General features: G+C 39.6%; 1 protein-coding gene and 1 non-coding gene across 2 annotated transcripts; both read right to left on the bottom strand.

The window, feature by feature from the left end:
- Positions 1 to 1,933: 1,933 nt before the first annotated feature.
- On the bottom strand, positions 1,934 to 3,395 carry LOC136518683 (uncharacterized protein At5g39865-like). The gene is made up of 2 exons (XM_066512366.1): positions 2,402 to 3,395; positions 1,934 to 2,077 (listed from the first exon to the last, which is right to left on the bottom strand). Exon 1 carries the CDS (start codon positions 3,252 to 3,254, stop codon positions 2,532 to 2,534), a length of 723 nt encoding a protein of 240 aa, XP_066368463.1. The 5' UTR covers positions 3,255 to 3,395; the 3' UTR covers positions 1,934 to 2,077; positions 2,402 to 2,531.
- A 13,217-nt stretch (positions 3,396 to 16,612) lies between these two features.
- LOC136519141 (small nucleolar RNA R71) lies at positions 16,613 to 16,723 on the bottom strand. Its single transcript, XR_010774704.1, has one exon. It is a non-coding gene; the product is annotated as a small nucleolar RNA R71 (small nucleolar RNA).
- Positions 16,724 to 17,455: the final 732 nt, after the last annotated feature.

Here is a 17,455-nt window from a genome sequence, read left to right as displayed (position 1 = left end):
ATAAAATAGTAGATATATTGATTGTGTTTTTTATTGACCGGATACATTTAATTGGGCATGACACTTTTATATTTATATAATAAGGTGAGGGTGGACTTACCCTATGAGATCAAAATTCTTATAAAATCTAAGTGAAAATACAATTCTAATTTAGTTTTAGGCTGACAAAACTGGCTTAGCCCATTTTTATGTGTGTGAATCTATTGAGACCGTGATTCACTCATCTGGACTTGAAATACGATGGTGAATTTCACTTTACCATTTGATAAAAAGAGGTCCAGACCAGTTGGGCCGGTTTTGGGAAACCATATTTGCTGGTATATTGAACATTTTTGGTTGTTTGGCAGGGTTTCTCCCGGCTCCGGCTCCGGCTTCTCTGGATGAGCCCTCCTAAACATTTTGTACGAGTCCATTTTTCAGTGAAAAATAGAGGAGCCGAAGCTATTTTGGAGGAACCACGAAATCTCCGGAGAAGCCCTGCCAAACATCCCTAAGATCTCATGTCTTGTGATCAATCATGTATTCAGCATGCATCATATCGTTGCAGTACTTCTCCGTTAGGTCGTTCCTAAACGTGCAATCCACGGCATGATCACAAAAGCCTAACTAGTGGTTCGTACGTGCAAATAATTAAGGGCCGTTTTATGGTACACCGAATTAGAGTGCAACTCATTGTAGCCTTATCCGAGATGAATTAATGCAACCAAATATTGTAACTTTGTAGCCATGGTTGTTTGGAGGTATTTATGTCATCATATATATATAATATATGTGCGCGTGGCGCCAACGGTTTGAGAGGATAACTAGCTCAAGTCGTTACTGGGCTTGCTGGGCCAGCGATCTCCGTACGTAATTCTTGCAACGCAAGGCCTTCTTTGCTTTTATGGTACAGTGGAAGTGGACTAGCTTTTTTCATTCATCTGCTCACGAGTGACGACCTCTTGCCAAAAAAAAAAAAAAAACCCACCTGACGACCAGAGGGAGCTCTTTTTGTTTTTGTCATTGGCTACTAGAATTGAAGTTATCGCTGCCAATGAAATTCATGCAATATTCAATCAAACTCCAGCGTGCTCTCCAAAAAGGCGTGAATACCATTTAACATTGTAATGGGCTCTAGTGTAAATTCAAGTTAGATGTGGGTACAAAAAATTGATAGTTCTTTGGGCCTGTTTGATCCTATGATCTCAAGTTTAGTTGGATAAAGTTAACAGATTAAAACTTTAGACCACTTGCATGGTCAAAAGTTTTTGTGCGGTTGGGTAAACTTTAGACGATACTTTAGATCTTTTGTTGGAGCCTCAAGATTTAAAGTTGTCTAAAGTTTAATGGCATGGAATCCAAATAGGGTGATCATAGAGGTAGGATGTGCGTGCGTGCGTGCGTTTATAGGGATGAATGTGTGTTGAGCATATGCGTCTGTAACCGGGTCTTGCAAAAATATGGAATCCAAACATGGCCTAATTATGTCGGAGGTACAAACAAACTGAACACATATTTCATGACCTATAGGCGGTGTTTGTTCACGATTAAAATCCGATTCTCGGTCACCCCATCGCAAGTATCAAGAAAAACCCGTTAAATGTGTTGTGGTACCGATGATTCTTTTCACCACACAGAAAGACCACATGATTAAACTAGCATTCACGTTTTCTGTGATATGGGTTATAGGCCATGACCGCCATACCGCACTGCAGGTCCGCAGGCCCAAACATAGCCGTAGCCACACCTGAATTGGTGATGTCATGGGGAAGGATGAAAAGAGGATTGGTATTTTCCGATTATCTATCCACCCGAAAAAATTCATATGCTAAATAGATAATCCGTATCTAAATCCAAACATTCAATGTTCATATAGTATCAAAATCCAAATATTCAAAGGGTATAAAATGGATATTAATATTAGACGCATTCGTCCAACATTATATTCGTATCCGACTCTTATAAGGTAAAAAGAAATAACTATCTATATTTGTATCCAATCCTATGTAATCCACTCTCATCCTTATCGTGGATCGGGAAACTTGCGGGCAGCATTTCCATTTGAACATCAGCGGTCTGCCATGTCCATATCAGGGTCCTAATAATAAGCAAACAGTCCTTATATACAGTATGTCACAACAACATGGCCCAGTTGGTTAAAAGAAAAATGTAAACTTGAAGAAAAAAACAACCAAGTCAGCTATCGTCAGTACTATATTGAGCTGGTATTGATAGTTTTGGGTGGGAATTTTACGGTTGGTCATTTCCTTTGAGATAAGACATCATGAAGGTAGAAACGAGGCAACAAAATTTCTGGAGGAGTCAAAAGTGGATTATTCCTTGATGATGATTTTAACCATGAACATTGGCTACGCTCAGAAACACACAATTACTCTGATCGAACAATGTCAAATTCGAACACCTTTTGGTTTGATGAACCGAGATCTTCAGATTTGAATCCAGCGCGGCACAAGTGATCTAGGAATTTGTCAGCATTTTTTCTTCAATCTCTTGGACGATCGACTCTGCGATGGGGATCTCATGTGTGCACGTCAGCTGCCGGAGGAGCAGGCGGCACACCGGACAAGCCCATTCTCGTTGCAGGACGCGCAGACGCGGAAACCGCCGGTCTTCTCGCTGAACCGGCGGTGGCTGCCACAACATGCGCCGCACGGCACAAACCTCGAGCCTCCGCACGACGCGCACGGCGTGGGCGCCGCCTGCGCCGCGCCGGCCAGGACGCGCCGGAGCTCCCCGCTCTCGTGCAGGAGGCGCACCTCCTCGGCGTCCCCGACGAGCCTGCCGCCGACGAAGAGCTGTGGCAGGGACTGGCGGTCCCGCCGCATCAGCGCGCGGAGCTCGGCGAGGTAGGCGGCGTCCATGGACACGTCCCGCTCGTCGACGGAGACGCAGAGCCCCCGCAGGATCGTGCGCACGGCGCGGCAGTCCTCGAACGTGGCGCGCACGGCGCGGAGGGAGGTGAAGTAGAGCACGACGCGCCGCTCCCCCGCTACGGAAGCCGCCGCGGCCTCCGCGGCCGCCGCGAACGACTTGCATGTCCGTAGCCTGGACGCCGAACGCGCGCGGTGAAGGACGATCTTGCTACCTGAGCCGGCGCCGGCAGTGGGGCTAGCATCGCCCGCCGCGTCGTCGAGGACCGCGCCGATGCCCGGGTAGACCTTGCCGGTGGGCGACGAAACCGGGGGCGATGAGAAGGACGGCGACTGCGTGAGCCGCCCGGAGGTCTTGCTCCGGCGGACCCACGACGACCACATCGCCGGCGGCTGCTTCTTGGCTTCGGTTCGCCTTCAAGAGGAGAGGAGGAGGCCGGGGGGCGTCGTGAGGTCTGCATGCGCGCGCGCGCGTGATGGCGTTGGTGGCTAGTTGTCTGGTTGCCCCGCCGTTGGCATCCTAATTTTAACCATGCTTTAACTGTCTCAAATTCTTGTGGTGTCTTCCTTCATTTGGTGCGTATTAATCTTCTCTGATCCGTTTATTGCTCTCTTTTTTCAACATGTTTTCTCTCCCAATTTTCAGGAGAACATGTTTCCGAGGAGGATGTTTTCATTACTTTTTATAATTGAATCATTTGTTATGAAATTCTAGCGGAAGTACAATGTTTTCTACACATGCACTGCCTCCGTCCTGAAAAAGATGCAACTCAAATTTACGGTTGTGTTTGGTTTCATTATCTAAAACAAGTATAGATGTATAATTCTAAGTCAAACTAGATATGGTGTGAGCCCCGCATCACGTACTTACATTCTACCATACAATGAATGATTGTTGTCTAGGAAATTGAACAAGCAACACTTCAGGGTATGGAGTGAACAATAAGGTACGAAGGCTAATGTTGCATCTAGGTCAAGTCATACATAAGTAACATGCAAGTACATACATATAGTCATGTTATGCATTTGTAAAAGATAAGATGTTTAGGTGCCTGTCTTAGGCGTGTTAGGGAGCTCGCGCTAAGTCACAAACTCGACCTCTTGCTCAATGGGTGCCTTTGGGGTTGCTTCTATCCCTACACGAGTGCAATGATGCATCTATATCTATATCTATACATAATAATAAAGAGACAAAATTTTAGCCCATTTTTTTCGTCCATCTATTTTTTGGTCCGTCTCCCTCTAACTACCGGATAATGGAGAATTTCTTCATATCATATCATACCTAATAATAAAGAGACAAAATTTCAGCATATTTTTTTGTCCATCTATTTTTGATATGTCTCTCTTTAACTACCGGACAATAGAGAGTTTCTTCGCATATAACATGTGCTATATATACCTATAATATATATAATATAATATTAAAAAGACAAAATTCCTGCCTTAATTTTTTTGGTTATCAAATTTTTTTGGCTCCGTGTGCCGTGTTTGTGTCATGTTCCGTTTTGTTTTTCGGTTGGCCGTTGTCGGCTCCATATCCATGAGACAAATATCCCTTCTCCATCGGCGGATAAGGGAAAAGAGGGACGCGTGAGGAGAAAAAGGAGAGGAAAAAATGAAGAAAAAAGAGGAATGAAGAATTAAGAAAAGAGAAAAAAGAAAAAAAAAATCATCCGTTCCTGCTTCGCTTCGGTCGTTTGTTTCTATTTCTCTAATTCCTTTTTTTCGGTTACCTCCCGGCTTCCTGTACGGAATCACAGCTTCTATTTTTCTCCCCTTCCCATATGGAATTCCAGTTTCTATTTTTCTCCTTTTTCTCGTGGCGTGAGTTTCTGCTTTCCGTTTTTTCTTTGTTTCTTTCGTAATGTCCATCCATTTCTGTTATTTTTTCCCTTCTTTCTATCCGTGCATTTCTGTTTTCTTTTTTTTTCTCCTCGACACACCGGTGGTTTCTTCTTAAAGTAAAAAACACAAAATACATACAACATTACATCCCTTTGGACTATTAATCTTTGTCTAGAAAACAAAGATTTTCACCATCAAATCCTTGATATAGACCATATAGTAGATTAGAAAAAACAAGATTATTCTTTTATGGATCACCGAAGTTCCAACTAATCAAACCATAAACCGAAAGCTTGAGCACTTTATTGTCTAATCCCATCTAAATATGTATCTTTATAATTCCATCTAGGAAGGGTTGGCATGTGAAAAATCCAGAGAGATCTCCCGTCACAATTTTCTAGATAGAGACTAATTCTTGAAACGTTGGCAATTAACTTCTTGCCTATTTTAATCGGATACTAGAATTACAGATTCGATAATGCTATCATCAAGGCGTCTAGATGGACGGATGCAGATTCCCCGCTCCCATCCGCCTCATCCGTGCCCCTTCCGCTCAATATGCGTGCTCCCTTGATGCTTCCCTCGTGGCTTCTCCATCTGAAAAGGATGCCGATTCCCCATTCCGGTGCTGCTGCTCGTGCTCTTCCCAGCCTCGCTCTCCTCCCTGCTCCTGCTCCTCTCCATCCTCTGCCTTGGCTCCACGCTGTCACCACCTCCCGCTCTCACCATCCCTCCTCCTTCCCTGCCACCGAAGGAGGAGAAGCAACATTAGCAGCAGGCTACCGAGGTTGCACACCCGCTGCCTCCCCTTCTCCACCACACTCTGGGGGTGCCTTACCACGGGGACCACGCTCGCTTGTCTTGTCACTGGGAGCGGCACAACCACTCTTCGGGCCATGCCCAGCCACCCGCCCAGTGGCGTCCCCCACATGACTCCGCGGCATCGAGCTCCGAGCTGGCATTGAGCTCCGCATCAACGAGCCTCCATTCGTCCAAGCAGCGAGTAGATGGTGCGCTTAAAAACGCATGTTGCAATTGTATGTTTCAAGTATTTCAAATATTTTAGAGGTATGTTGCAAAACTAGATCAAGATGTTGCATATGTTGCAAGCGTCTGTTCTAAATGTTTCATCTATTTTTTGAGACGTATGTTTGTAAGTGTGTTTATCTGGATATTGCATATATTTTGCAATGGTTTTTTCAAGCATTTTTAGGTGCTTTTACACGCATGTTGCAAGTGTTTCAATAATTTCGAAGTTATGTTGTAAATGTTTCATTTGGATGTTTCAAAAGTAGATCGGGTGTTGCATCTCTCTCCTTGCCTTTTTGCTACCTCGCCTAGGTGTCTCCTCTTCCCGATGCTGGTGATGTTTGGGCGGCGTGGGCTCGTGAGGGGGACATGGGTGGGGCGAGTCGTTCGAGCGGCGTGGAATCTGAGTGGGCAGGGCGTGCGGCATCGAGCAGGCGTAGGGCTACGTCTGGACACGGGCCTAGGTCCCGGACGTCCGGGCGCTAGCCTGACCATTATAGTAGATTCTTTTTGTCCTCAATAGTTTGTCAGGAAATTCAATATTTAGTTGTACCAGCACATGGAGAGTATGAAAAGTAAAGTTTGATATATTTACCTCAATATTTTTGTTCTTTGGAACAAGAGACAACAAATAAAATAATTTTATTTTAATTCAATATACGGTTAATAGAATATTATCATATCATTGCCAACATTAACTAATATTATGAATGTCATAGTCATCATAAATAGCATCAATTATAGATTTTAATTTTATAGAGTATGTAAAACATAAATAAACACTTGCTATTTTTATCGTTATTTTTCATTATGTTTGATAGTTTGTTTTTTCTCCCGTTGCAACGCACGGGCATGTTTGCTAGTATATAAATAAACATGAAGCTTATGATTTACAATGCTTGTGTAACGACCCAAAAACTCAACTCTCTAAAACCTTTTAAGAATTCCTTATGAAACCTAAACTTATCTCCCTAATTATGTTCCATTAGCCTTGGTAGATCACTCAAAGGAGCCTAGCCACTTGTAACCGTGTAATAAACCTTGTCCGCCAAAGTTTCTTGATGAAGGGTCATTCCTTTTCCTGGCCTAACCATTCCTAGTTGTTCGACTGACCCAAATCATGCCCTTTGTCTGGCTCTATCTCCACATCTAGTCCTTATCCACCCTTACCAATATGATGAGTTAGCAATGCAAATAATACGGTTCCACATGTATATGGAGTATATTTGGATGCAGAAACACACATGTTGAAAATGAGCCAATTTGACCCACATGTCAGGGTCGAGCAACCGGGCAAGTGTCACCACTTGGGCTCAATCTTGGTGTGGTGGCAAGAAACACAATTACAACCATTTCTATCCATTGTATGCAAGGTGTGTTTTCTCCCAAAGGTTGGATAGACATGTACATGGATTAATGGACCCACATTCGTGGTCCATTCCACACCAACACCACCTATACTAGAACCATCATTGACAAGTGGACCCATCTATACAAGAAACAAGAAGGGCCCAGGGGATGGGGAGGGGCGTTTGCCAACCCCCTGGTCGCCTGACCTGAACCCCATGGTAGAACTACCTCCCATTCGGTTCCATGCAAGGAAACACACTTGAGCACATATTGAATAGTTAGTCTATGATAGTTGTGAGATCAAATAGTCATCATTAACATCACCAGGATCTATGGGCCCACATCTAGCTACTATAAATAGGGAAGTACCCCCTTACTCAACACACCAAGGAGAGGCAACCATTTCAAGCTTAGGCGAAGCTCTACTCTGCTTAGAGCTTAGAAAATAAGAGAGGGCATGAGGAGAATGCCGAGAAGAGTTAGATTTGTCAGCATCTTCTCCAAGTTGTAGCTCAATGCATATAAGCTTATCTTCGGGTGATATCATACATGTGGCTAGCAGTATATATGACGAATTAGACATAAGAGTCATGTTTGGTTTACTGTCCCATCCATGATCTGAACTCACAATTGTGTTCATTAGAGTTAGAATAGCATACTAACTATGGTATAGAGTCCGATTTCAAGATATATTAGAAAAAAATAAAATAAGTTATACGTTCCGCTGCAACGTATGAATATGTTTGCTAATTTAGTAAGAAATAAAGCACACAAAGAGGGGCATGTCTAAAGGTCCATCCTCAACAATGGCTCGTAACTTTATTTAATAAAGCTTCATCGATTAAAATATAGTTCTATTTCTACCATAGTCACTACAACTATCAAAATAGCGAACATGGATTAAGTACAACAACTGCAAAAGATAAAATCGAGCTTTCTTTCTTTCTTTTTCTTTTCTCTTTGAGAAGAAAAGAAACAAAGTGGGTGGGCCAAGCTGAAGAGAAGTTGGGCCTATCGTGAACAAGAGAGACATTGCCTAATCTGATAGTCACGACCTTTTGCGTGTTTGCTGTATCCTATATGTCGCATACGCAACAATGTTCGTTGGCCCACTTACAGCGAAGCAGCACGTCATATATGTGGGCCATTTCCACTTCTATTCTGCTTCTTTTTATTTTTTTCATTCTTTTCTCTTTGTATTTTTCTTCCATTTTGTTTTTCTACAATTTTTCCTTCCATTAAGTTCTTCCATATCTTTATATCATACTTTTTTTTATTTGTTTTTCCTTGCAATTTCATAATTCTATTTTCTATTTAAATCTAGAAAGCGGAGGTTTTAATCAATCATTAAAAATACTTTTCTTTCTCTCTCAAGTGAATATACTATAACCTGTTGAGATGTTTCTTAATTACTTCTAATGAACGTACTTAACATTTGATGAAACATCTTCTTTCCATACATGAACAATTTTGCCCTTAACCTAGAACTTTTTTTAAAATCTAAAACAATTTTCTAATAGACCTAGATTATTATTTTCCAAAACTACAAAAAGTTATTACAAAGCTAAAATATTTCATGTCCACGTTCCCATTACCTTATAACATTATTCCTTTTATTCTATCTTGAATATTAAAAGTCTAATTTTTTCTTGCGTCACCTCTAGAAGAGTCATCAATATATGTCTCTTCCATCACAAATCATAACCAAGTCCGTTTATGATTCTTGAAGAGCCCCTGATTCCGCCTCCTACGGCTAATCATGTCTGAGTTCATATATGATTTCAAATACCATTAGAAAATATACCCTCTACTTGAGGGCTATTTGGTAGGGCTTTGCCCCCAACTCCACAAAGTTGTTTTTTAGTTTCTTATATCAAGCGTATCCAGATGAAACAACTTCTCTCTAAAAGTTGTTTTTCAGCTTCTCTCACAACACAAGAACCGAGATGAAGCTGAAAATACTACCTTCTCCCAATTTTCTATCTGCTATCATACCTAAAAGTTGTTTTACCAAACTTTTTTGAAAACAGCTTTAGCTTTATTGGTGAAGATGTTTCATGGAACTAAAGCAAAAAAAACTGCTTCGCTAGTGAAGCTAAGCTCTAACAAGCAGACCCTGAATATATTCGGTTCAATTTTGTACCAAATTGCCATGGCCATTCCACCACCATCTCTCCTGTCAAAGGCTGACAGGTGGGCCCATGATGGTGTCATGGGCATTGTGTCAAGTTGCGTCATCGGCAAGCAATAGCTTCTGCAATTTTGAGATGCCTCCACGCAATGGCTCAAATGTTGGAAGAATTTGAGGTAAGGGTCTGTCTACTGCAGACTTGGGTGATTTATGGCATCCTGTCACCCGAGTGAGCCAGAGCCAAAAATCACTTGAATCTTGAAACCACACATAATCGAGTGATTTGAAGCCATGAATCACCCGAATTGGAAAACACCACAAGATGCAGATCTAAGGGACGAAATAAGAAACAAATAACACATACTTAATAAATCAAAAATGAAAACATATAATATAGACAAATTTAAAATAAAAATTTGCAGATTAGTTCTATGGAAGGCAAATTATAAGATTTTCAAATAGAAACAGAAAGAAATACAAATAACAAAAAAAATTAACAGATAAGTTCTATGTAAGCCAAATTGGCAAAAATTGTAAAAGAACAGAAAGAAATACAAATTGACAAATGCAAATCATGAAAAATAAGCAAATTAAAGGCAAATTACACCAACAAACACATAAGTTTACACCACTATAACAAGAAATTTACAGTGAAAAAAATGTTGTAAAAATTGTAATGAGAAACTGTATATACAGTACAAAGAAACCTAAATAACAACCTGCGGCCTACTAGAAATAAACACTCAACCTATACGCTCAACATGGCTGGATTAGCAACCTGCTAGCAATAAACAGTCAACCTGCGCACTAAATAAGCATATATAAAGAAACAAAACACAACATAAATTTAAAAGAAGACATATATAGTACAAACCAACATCCATAAGTAGCAACATATAAACCACAGGTTCACAAACACAAGACATTACAATATGTCTTAATTTAACTTAAAGAGTTTCAACTTCTACTTGTCATGAACCCAAAGACTTCCACAAACTTCAATTAAACAGCACGAGACGGCCAAACCTTGTCCACATAACTAGACTGGTAAATGTCATCACCTGCAGACCTCTGCTCAATGTTAAGCACACGGTAAAAACTCATTTCTTCACCTCCAACTTTGAAAGAATGACCAGCCATCAACCGAGCCTCTTCAGCGTCGAGAACCAGCACATAAATAGTACCATTCACTCCATCCAAAGCATACTTATACTTTGGCAGAAAAGATGCACCACGGTTCTGCCTGACAACACGAGCTACCAGCTTCACCTTGTCTTCATTTTCCAGACCCTTTGCAGCAAGAAGTCTGGTTTTACCACTAGAAACTAAATCCAGATGCTCAACCATAAACAATGAAACAATTTCATTGTCCACAGTTACAGCAGCACGATTTGGCTAAAAAAGAAAAAACAATTAAGATATGAAACAAATACATACAAAACTAGATATCATTTACATGCAGCAGCATTATTCTACTTCAATATGGAAGCAAAACAATTTTTTTTAAAAACACAACAAAAACAGTACATGTATGATACAATTATAAGAAACCAATACACAACTTACACCCTAAACTATAATGTAATAATTATAATACAAGGATGTAAAAAATAAATAATCAATCTTATGATGAATACAATCACAAAAAAAGAAGGCAAATGGATCATATATATAATACCTGCCTGACCTAAACACTAAAAAACACGAACAAGCACAAAACTAACAAATAGCTATAGATAACACACTCTAAGAAACCTAAAAGCATACAGGATATTAACTACAAACTAAAAATGGTAAACAACAAGACAAAAATAAAAGGAAAAACTTCCAAAAATAAAATACAAAAACTATAAGAAACATACCTTAATGTGAATATCCATATCAAGGAAATCTCTATTTGAATTCTTTCTTTCAATAATACTCTTCACTTGAAAAAAGGTAACAGTATAACGCCCTGACCCGGGAAAACGGCTAAGGACCACTCTACATGCTGAATGAGCTACACCTGCTAATTAACTCTCTTGTGCTTTCGTCCTCGTTTCACGCAAAAGGATCGATCTGGAGTTAACAGCCTCCCAGGTCCAGACTTTTAAGCTGGTCTAGCGTTCGTTTCGTTTTCGATATGGAACTAAACTGGGAATACTAGTACCTCATCGCTACAGTGTCACGAATTTGGTCCGGCCCAACTGGCCCAATGGGCTGGGTCTCACATCCATCCATCCTCAAAGGATTCGACGTCCTCGTCGAGCTATCGAACCAGCTTACCCATACGGGATAAATGTTTAGGATCGACTCTCCCCGGTCCAAGTGTCATGCCCTCTCTGGAGCCATGCACAACATGTCTAGGCTTTCGGACCATACGCAATCATGAAACCGCGAGAGTTGACTCTGATACCATTTGTAACGCCATGGCCCGCGAAGACGGCTAAGGTCCACTCTACACGCTGAATCAAGCCACACCAGCTAATTAACTCTCTTGCACTTTCGTCCTCGTTTCTCACAAAAGGATCGATCCGGAGTTAACAGCCTCCCAGGTCTAGGCTTTTAAGCTGGTTTATCGTTCGTCCCGTTTCCGGTATGGAACTAACTAAAAATACTAGTACCTCATCACTACAGTATCACGAATTTGGTCTGGCCCAACTAGCCCAATGGGCTGGGTCTCACATCCAGTCTCCTCACCAACATTATAAGTGAAACGACGATGGTCAGCAGCAAGATCATCAAGGTGAACAAGGCAATAAACTGTGTCATCAGCCTTATCATAGCAAAACTTGAAATTCTTGACAAAACCTTTGCCATCAATCTGCTTAGTAGCACGAGCAGCAAAGATTACTTTGTCTTCACATGACCATTTTCTCAAATTTTCTAGCAGCCACCAAATGATCCTGCTGGCCAACTTGAAGCTCAAGAAACTCCATGACATACTTAGAGACACGCCTATCTTCATAAGTGAACGAAACACGTTTGTTCTGAAAAAGAAGAAGAAAAGGACCAAATATGATAGATAGATTAGATCAATTTGCAATTAAAACACAAATAGAATAAAAATGAAACTATAAGAGATAGATAGAATACATACTTCCACAGTAGCCATGACGTTGAACACCTAACAAACAAAAATAAAACATGACACGGTTATAATACATAAAAAATAACATAAAACCAAAAATTAAAAAAAAACAACAACAACCATGCAGTTAACAGAAACAATAGAATCAAACTGACTACAATTGCCTACTTGAAGGCCAAACATCTTAACCCCAAAAATTTTCTAAAACCTGGATAAAACCTTAAGATCGATTGTAATAAACAAGAAAACATCCTGAATAAAAAATAAATAATTTTAAGTCAAACAGTAGCCTCGAATATAGAAAACAATGCTAAATTCATAACAATAAATTTAGAATAATACTTAAAACTTCATACATCAACATGAGAAATTAATAAATAGATCATAAATTGAAACTAATAAAAATGAACTAAGATAGTAGTCTACATTCTAATATGAATCTGAACGAATATAAGAAGAAGAAAGCAGATAAGAGATTAAGGCACTGAAAAATAGTAACTGCACCAAGATAAGTAAGCAAACAAACTATAGCATACACTAATTTACTGCTACAGGATTAAGACACACACAAGACTCCTCAATATATAATTAAGATGACACATATAGATAAAAAAGTAAAATCTATGAACAATGAATTAATAAATAAAATGAAACTAAAACTAAAGTTTATGAACTAAGAACTGGAATTAAAACTGAAGAATAACTAATATGTTGCCATTACCTAGAAGATAGGTTCAAAAACAAAATTAAACATTAATAGAAAGAAAACAGATAACCTAACAAAAATATTTCACAGTAACATAGAAATAAATAGAATAGATAAACACATACCTTTAACAGCTGCTGCAGAAACAAATAGGCTACCAGTAATGAATCTTGAGAATTGAATACAAAAAACAAGAAGTTAGATAATCACCAAATCGACAACCACAATAGGGAGATAGGCTGCCAGTAATAAAGAAAAAGAAAGAACAAGAGAACAAAAAAAGAATCAAGATGCAACTGTATTAAAATCAATCAAGAAATGAAGAGATAAGAGCAAAAAGATGAAGACAAGGAACTGGATCACAGAGATCAAGTAGTAGAAGAATGAAAGAAGAACACATTTATTCTTAAAAAAAACCTAATCTACTAGATGAATCAAGATACAACTGAAAAAATCAATCAAGAAATGAAGAGATAAGAGGAAAAGGAACAAAATAAGAAACTGTAATACAGAAATGAACTAGTAGAAGAATGAAGAACAAAAAAAGAAATAAACCAAATCAAGAAAACAAAAAGAACCATATGATCTAGGTAAGATCATACCTGAAATACAAATCACAATACAAAGAGAAAAGATTAAGAGAAAACATAAATGAAGTACAAGAAAGAAGAAAAGGGACGCACCTAGAGTAGAAGAAGCTGACGTAGAGGCCAACACGAGGAACAAACAGAATGAAAGGGAGAAAGGGGAGATGAAGGGAAATGGGTTATAATGACACGAAGGAGTAGTTCAAAAGGCAATCAATCATGCAACCCGAGAAGAGAGAGGAGTAAATGATAGTAAATGACCGTGGGAATCAAAAACAAAGACCAGAGTGCGTTGGAAAGATCCAGAAGAGACTAAATGTGTATAATTGTCAATCACTGTAGATTCTAAGAGGCCCAATAATAAGAGAAGGCCCAAAAAGAAAACAAACATATCACCACAACGAAAAAGATAAAAAAAGGGCCAAGAAAAAAAAACAAAGACCACCTAAAAGCCCAACTAGAACCCAACTGAGAAAAAATATAATTGAAAAGGAAAAAAATATAAAAAAAGCCCAAATAAGATAATAAAGACATGGGCCAAAGAAAAGCCCAACTAGAACAACAAATAAAGAAAGCATGAAGGACAAAAATGTAAAAGAAGGAAACCCCACACACACCAACTTGATCAACAAGACTTGAAGCATACCCCCGAGCCACGGGCTACTTTCCAGATCTAGAAACAGAAAACAACACATGGGAGAAATGGGAACAAACAAAAAGACAAGATGGAGGAAGAAGACGACGTACACCGGCAGCAATGAATCGAGGAACCACTTGAAGATCAGGGAAGAAGCCAAGTAAGCTGAATCCACTAACCTTCAACTCATATATGAAGCACCAAAATCTACAGAATTGCCAAATAACAAAATTATGATCACATTGCAAATTGACATAATAGAAACTGATTAATAAGAATCATACAAGTTATCAAAGTTTAGAAGATAGACACTATTGATGGTAGTTAACATCCATCATAAACCGTCAACATAACTTGTATAAATGCATAAAAATGATCACCAACATAGACTTAGGGGTTTAAACTAACAATTTTCATGAGTTTTGGTGAATCTCTGTTTTCAGCAGGGTTTATCCAGAAAACCGTCAAGGTGGACCCAATCGTCAGAATTAAATGTATTTATCCACGATGAAAATAGCACTAGAAGGTTCCAGAGGACACCAGAAGGCATCCCCCGAAACAGACCTCGAGAGGATGACAGGTGGGGCCAGCCAGCCCCACCTACAGGCCGGCCGGCCTAGTGGCCCCACCTAGCAGCCCCTCCTTCATATGTCAGTTCTGCACCGCCTCAAGGATTACATCTACGTCATTCTTTCAAGTTAGTTTGATTCGAGGGCTCAGAATTAGCGCTCTCCCCTATATATACCAGCCCCTGCCACCCATAGGGCATCAATCAATAGCCCTAATCATAAGTCAAGGTCAGATCAGAAATTAGGGTTTCCAGAGAGAACATAATAGAGCTCCAATTCTTCAAGTTCTAGTACAGGCTAGCTAGCAAGATTTAAGTAGAGTTGGGCTATTGCTCAGGATTCGGGATTCACCATCTGGAGGCCGGTAAAGCCATTGTATCCCTCTTTATTTTGTGACTTGTGCTACTTCAATACAATGTTTCTATTTATTATGTTCCTAGTTTGCTTTGGTAGTATACTTGATATAGTCATGATTGATAATGAATTTATGCATATGTTCGCAAAGCGCTTAGCATAGTACTTGAGTGAGTTAAGTGGTCGACATTATGTAAGTGTGGTGCTTAAATATTGTTTACCTGTGGATTGCACTCTACATTCCGGGCCATGTGGTAAATCACGAGTGTGACACTCTCCTTGAGTCCTTTGAAGTCCACTCCCTGTTTGTAGAACAAGTAGAACCTGATTGTGAAGGAAATCAAGCTCTGTTCTTGATCTTCCTTAGTAATGTTCCTTATGCATAGATACAGAGTTAGTTATGCTATAGATGAAAGTATATATACTAGAGTGTACAAAAGACTTAGTAAATAAGAAATGACTTAGGAATCTTTGCTCTTAACTAATCTCCTGCCTAGCCATACTACATTTATGAGTATCTATTTCTTTCTCTGGATTACTATCAATGCCTACACTTATCATTTATTTATCATTTGACTTACCCCTGTTAAAGCATGAAAGTTAATGATCTTATCATAAGTATACATATTTGTTAATATCTCTAGCCACCCCATCGCTCCTCCCTATGGTAAAATATAAATAACAATACCGAGTATACTCCTGGGTGAAATGCTATATTGTATATTATCTATGCGCTTGCGGATTACTTCAACACATATATTCTATTCCAAATTTACGAGTGTTCTTAATAATTACCAACAATGCATTTCTAGCACCATTACTTGGGATGACAACTTAATAAAGAGTGATGCTAAGAAATGCAACAAGCACTTCTTAGCGCCGTTGCCGGGGAGGGGCACAAGGCTAAGAGAATTGATCAAATAAATACTTATTGATGAAATCATAACTAAGCACCTATGCTTTAGCAGGCTTACCCTTATTTGTCTTTGTTCATATCTTATACAGGGTATTGCAGGATTTGGTTGTGATTCACCAACAATCTCCATCAATCAGAATCAAATCAATCAAGAGGGAGCTCAACACCAGTTTCTGAAGCTATGGCTGACAAAACACTGCATGAGTTCTCTGCTCCAAGCACTGAGAACATTCGCACTGGACCAACACTCAAAACTAAGAACCTTGAGTTTGAGCTCAAGCCAAGCCTCATCAACATGGTGCAAGCTACCTAATTCAGCAAAAAGGCACATGAAGATGCTAGTGCTCATCTTCAAAATTTCCTAGAGATTAGTAGCACGATCACCATCAAGGACGATGTTCAAGATATCATACTACTCCGCCTGTTTCCATTATCGCTAGTGGGAAGGACAAATCAGTGGTTCTACACCAACAAAGATGACATCAACACATGGGCAAAGTATTCGAAGGCCTTTCTAGCAAAGTTTTTCCCTATAGGCAAAACCAATGCCTTGAGAGAAAAAATTTCCAACTTCCAACAAGCAAAAAAGGCGAAACCATTCTAGAGGCATGGGTACGTTTTTAAGAATACATTTTAGATTGTCCTCATCATGGCATGAAAGATTGGTTGCTGATGCAAAGTTTCTACCATGGATTAACTCAGAAAGCTCATGAACAACTCGATGCTACTGTTGGAGGAGCATTTATGTCACTCTCCCTTGGAAAAGCTGAAGCTCTCATGGAGAAGATACCCTCTAATCAAGGCTGGTCTCAATGCAATATTCAAGCATGCAATAAGAGTGAAGAAATACCAGAAGAGGTGTGTGCACTTTCAACCAAGATGGACGTCTTGTTAAATTGGCTTGAACAACGAGCTAATTATAAGAAGATTGTCGGGCCATTCAAGATGCTTATAGTTCCCAAAACATATGTGGAGAATATTTGGGGGTTGATTTCCCTAAATCTCAAGAGGATGTGAGCATTGTCATAAACAATTCTATTCCACAACGACAAAGGCAAGGATGGCAACAACAACAGTCAAATTACCAAGGTAAGTACCTAGGCAATTACTATAATTCTTCTAGTCCCAAACAACCATCCCTGAGAGATTTGATCTTAGAACAAGCTAAGATTAATGAAAGTATTTCTAAAAGCTTGTTTCTAATGATAAGGTCCCTAGAAAACATAAATACTAAAATGGATAGTTTTTTCTTTTGCTATAAAAGACCAACTTAGCTATAATAAAAAGATAGAATCACAAATAGCCTCAGCTGGTCGCTGCTCTGCCTTTTGCCACTAACCTTGAAAGGTCAACGCCATAATCACAAGAGGGTGGCAAGTCTAGTTGTG

This window comes from Miscanthus floridulus, chromosome 17, assembly GCF_019320115.1.
Source record: "Miscanthus floridulus cultivar M001 chromosome 17, ASM1932011v1, whole genome shotgun sequence".
Taxonomy (NCBI): domain Eukaryota; kingdom Viridiplantae; phylum Streptophyta; class Magnoliopsida; order Poales; family Poaceae; genus Miscanthus; species Miscanthus floridulus.
This window is presented reverse-complemented; position numbering and strand designations above follow the sequence as displayed.

Excerpts from the sequence above, each read along its gene's own strand:
- LOC136518683 (XM_066512366.1), bottom strand. The coding sequence starts at position 3,254 with ATGTGGTCGTCGTGGGTCCGCCGGAGCAAGACCTCCGGGCGGCTCACG.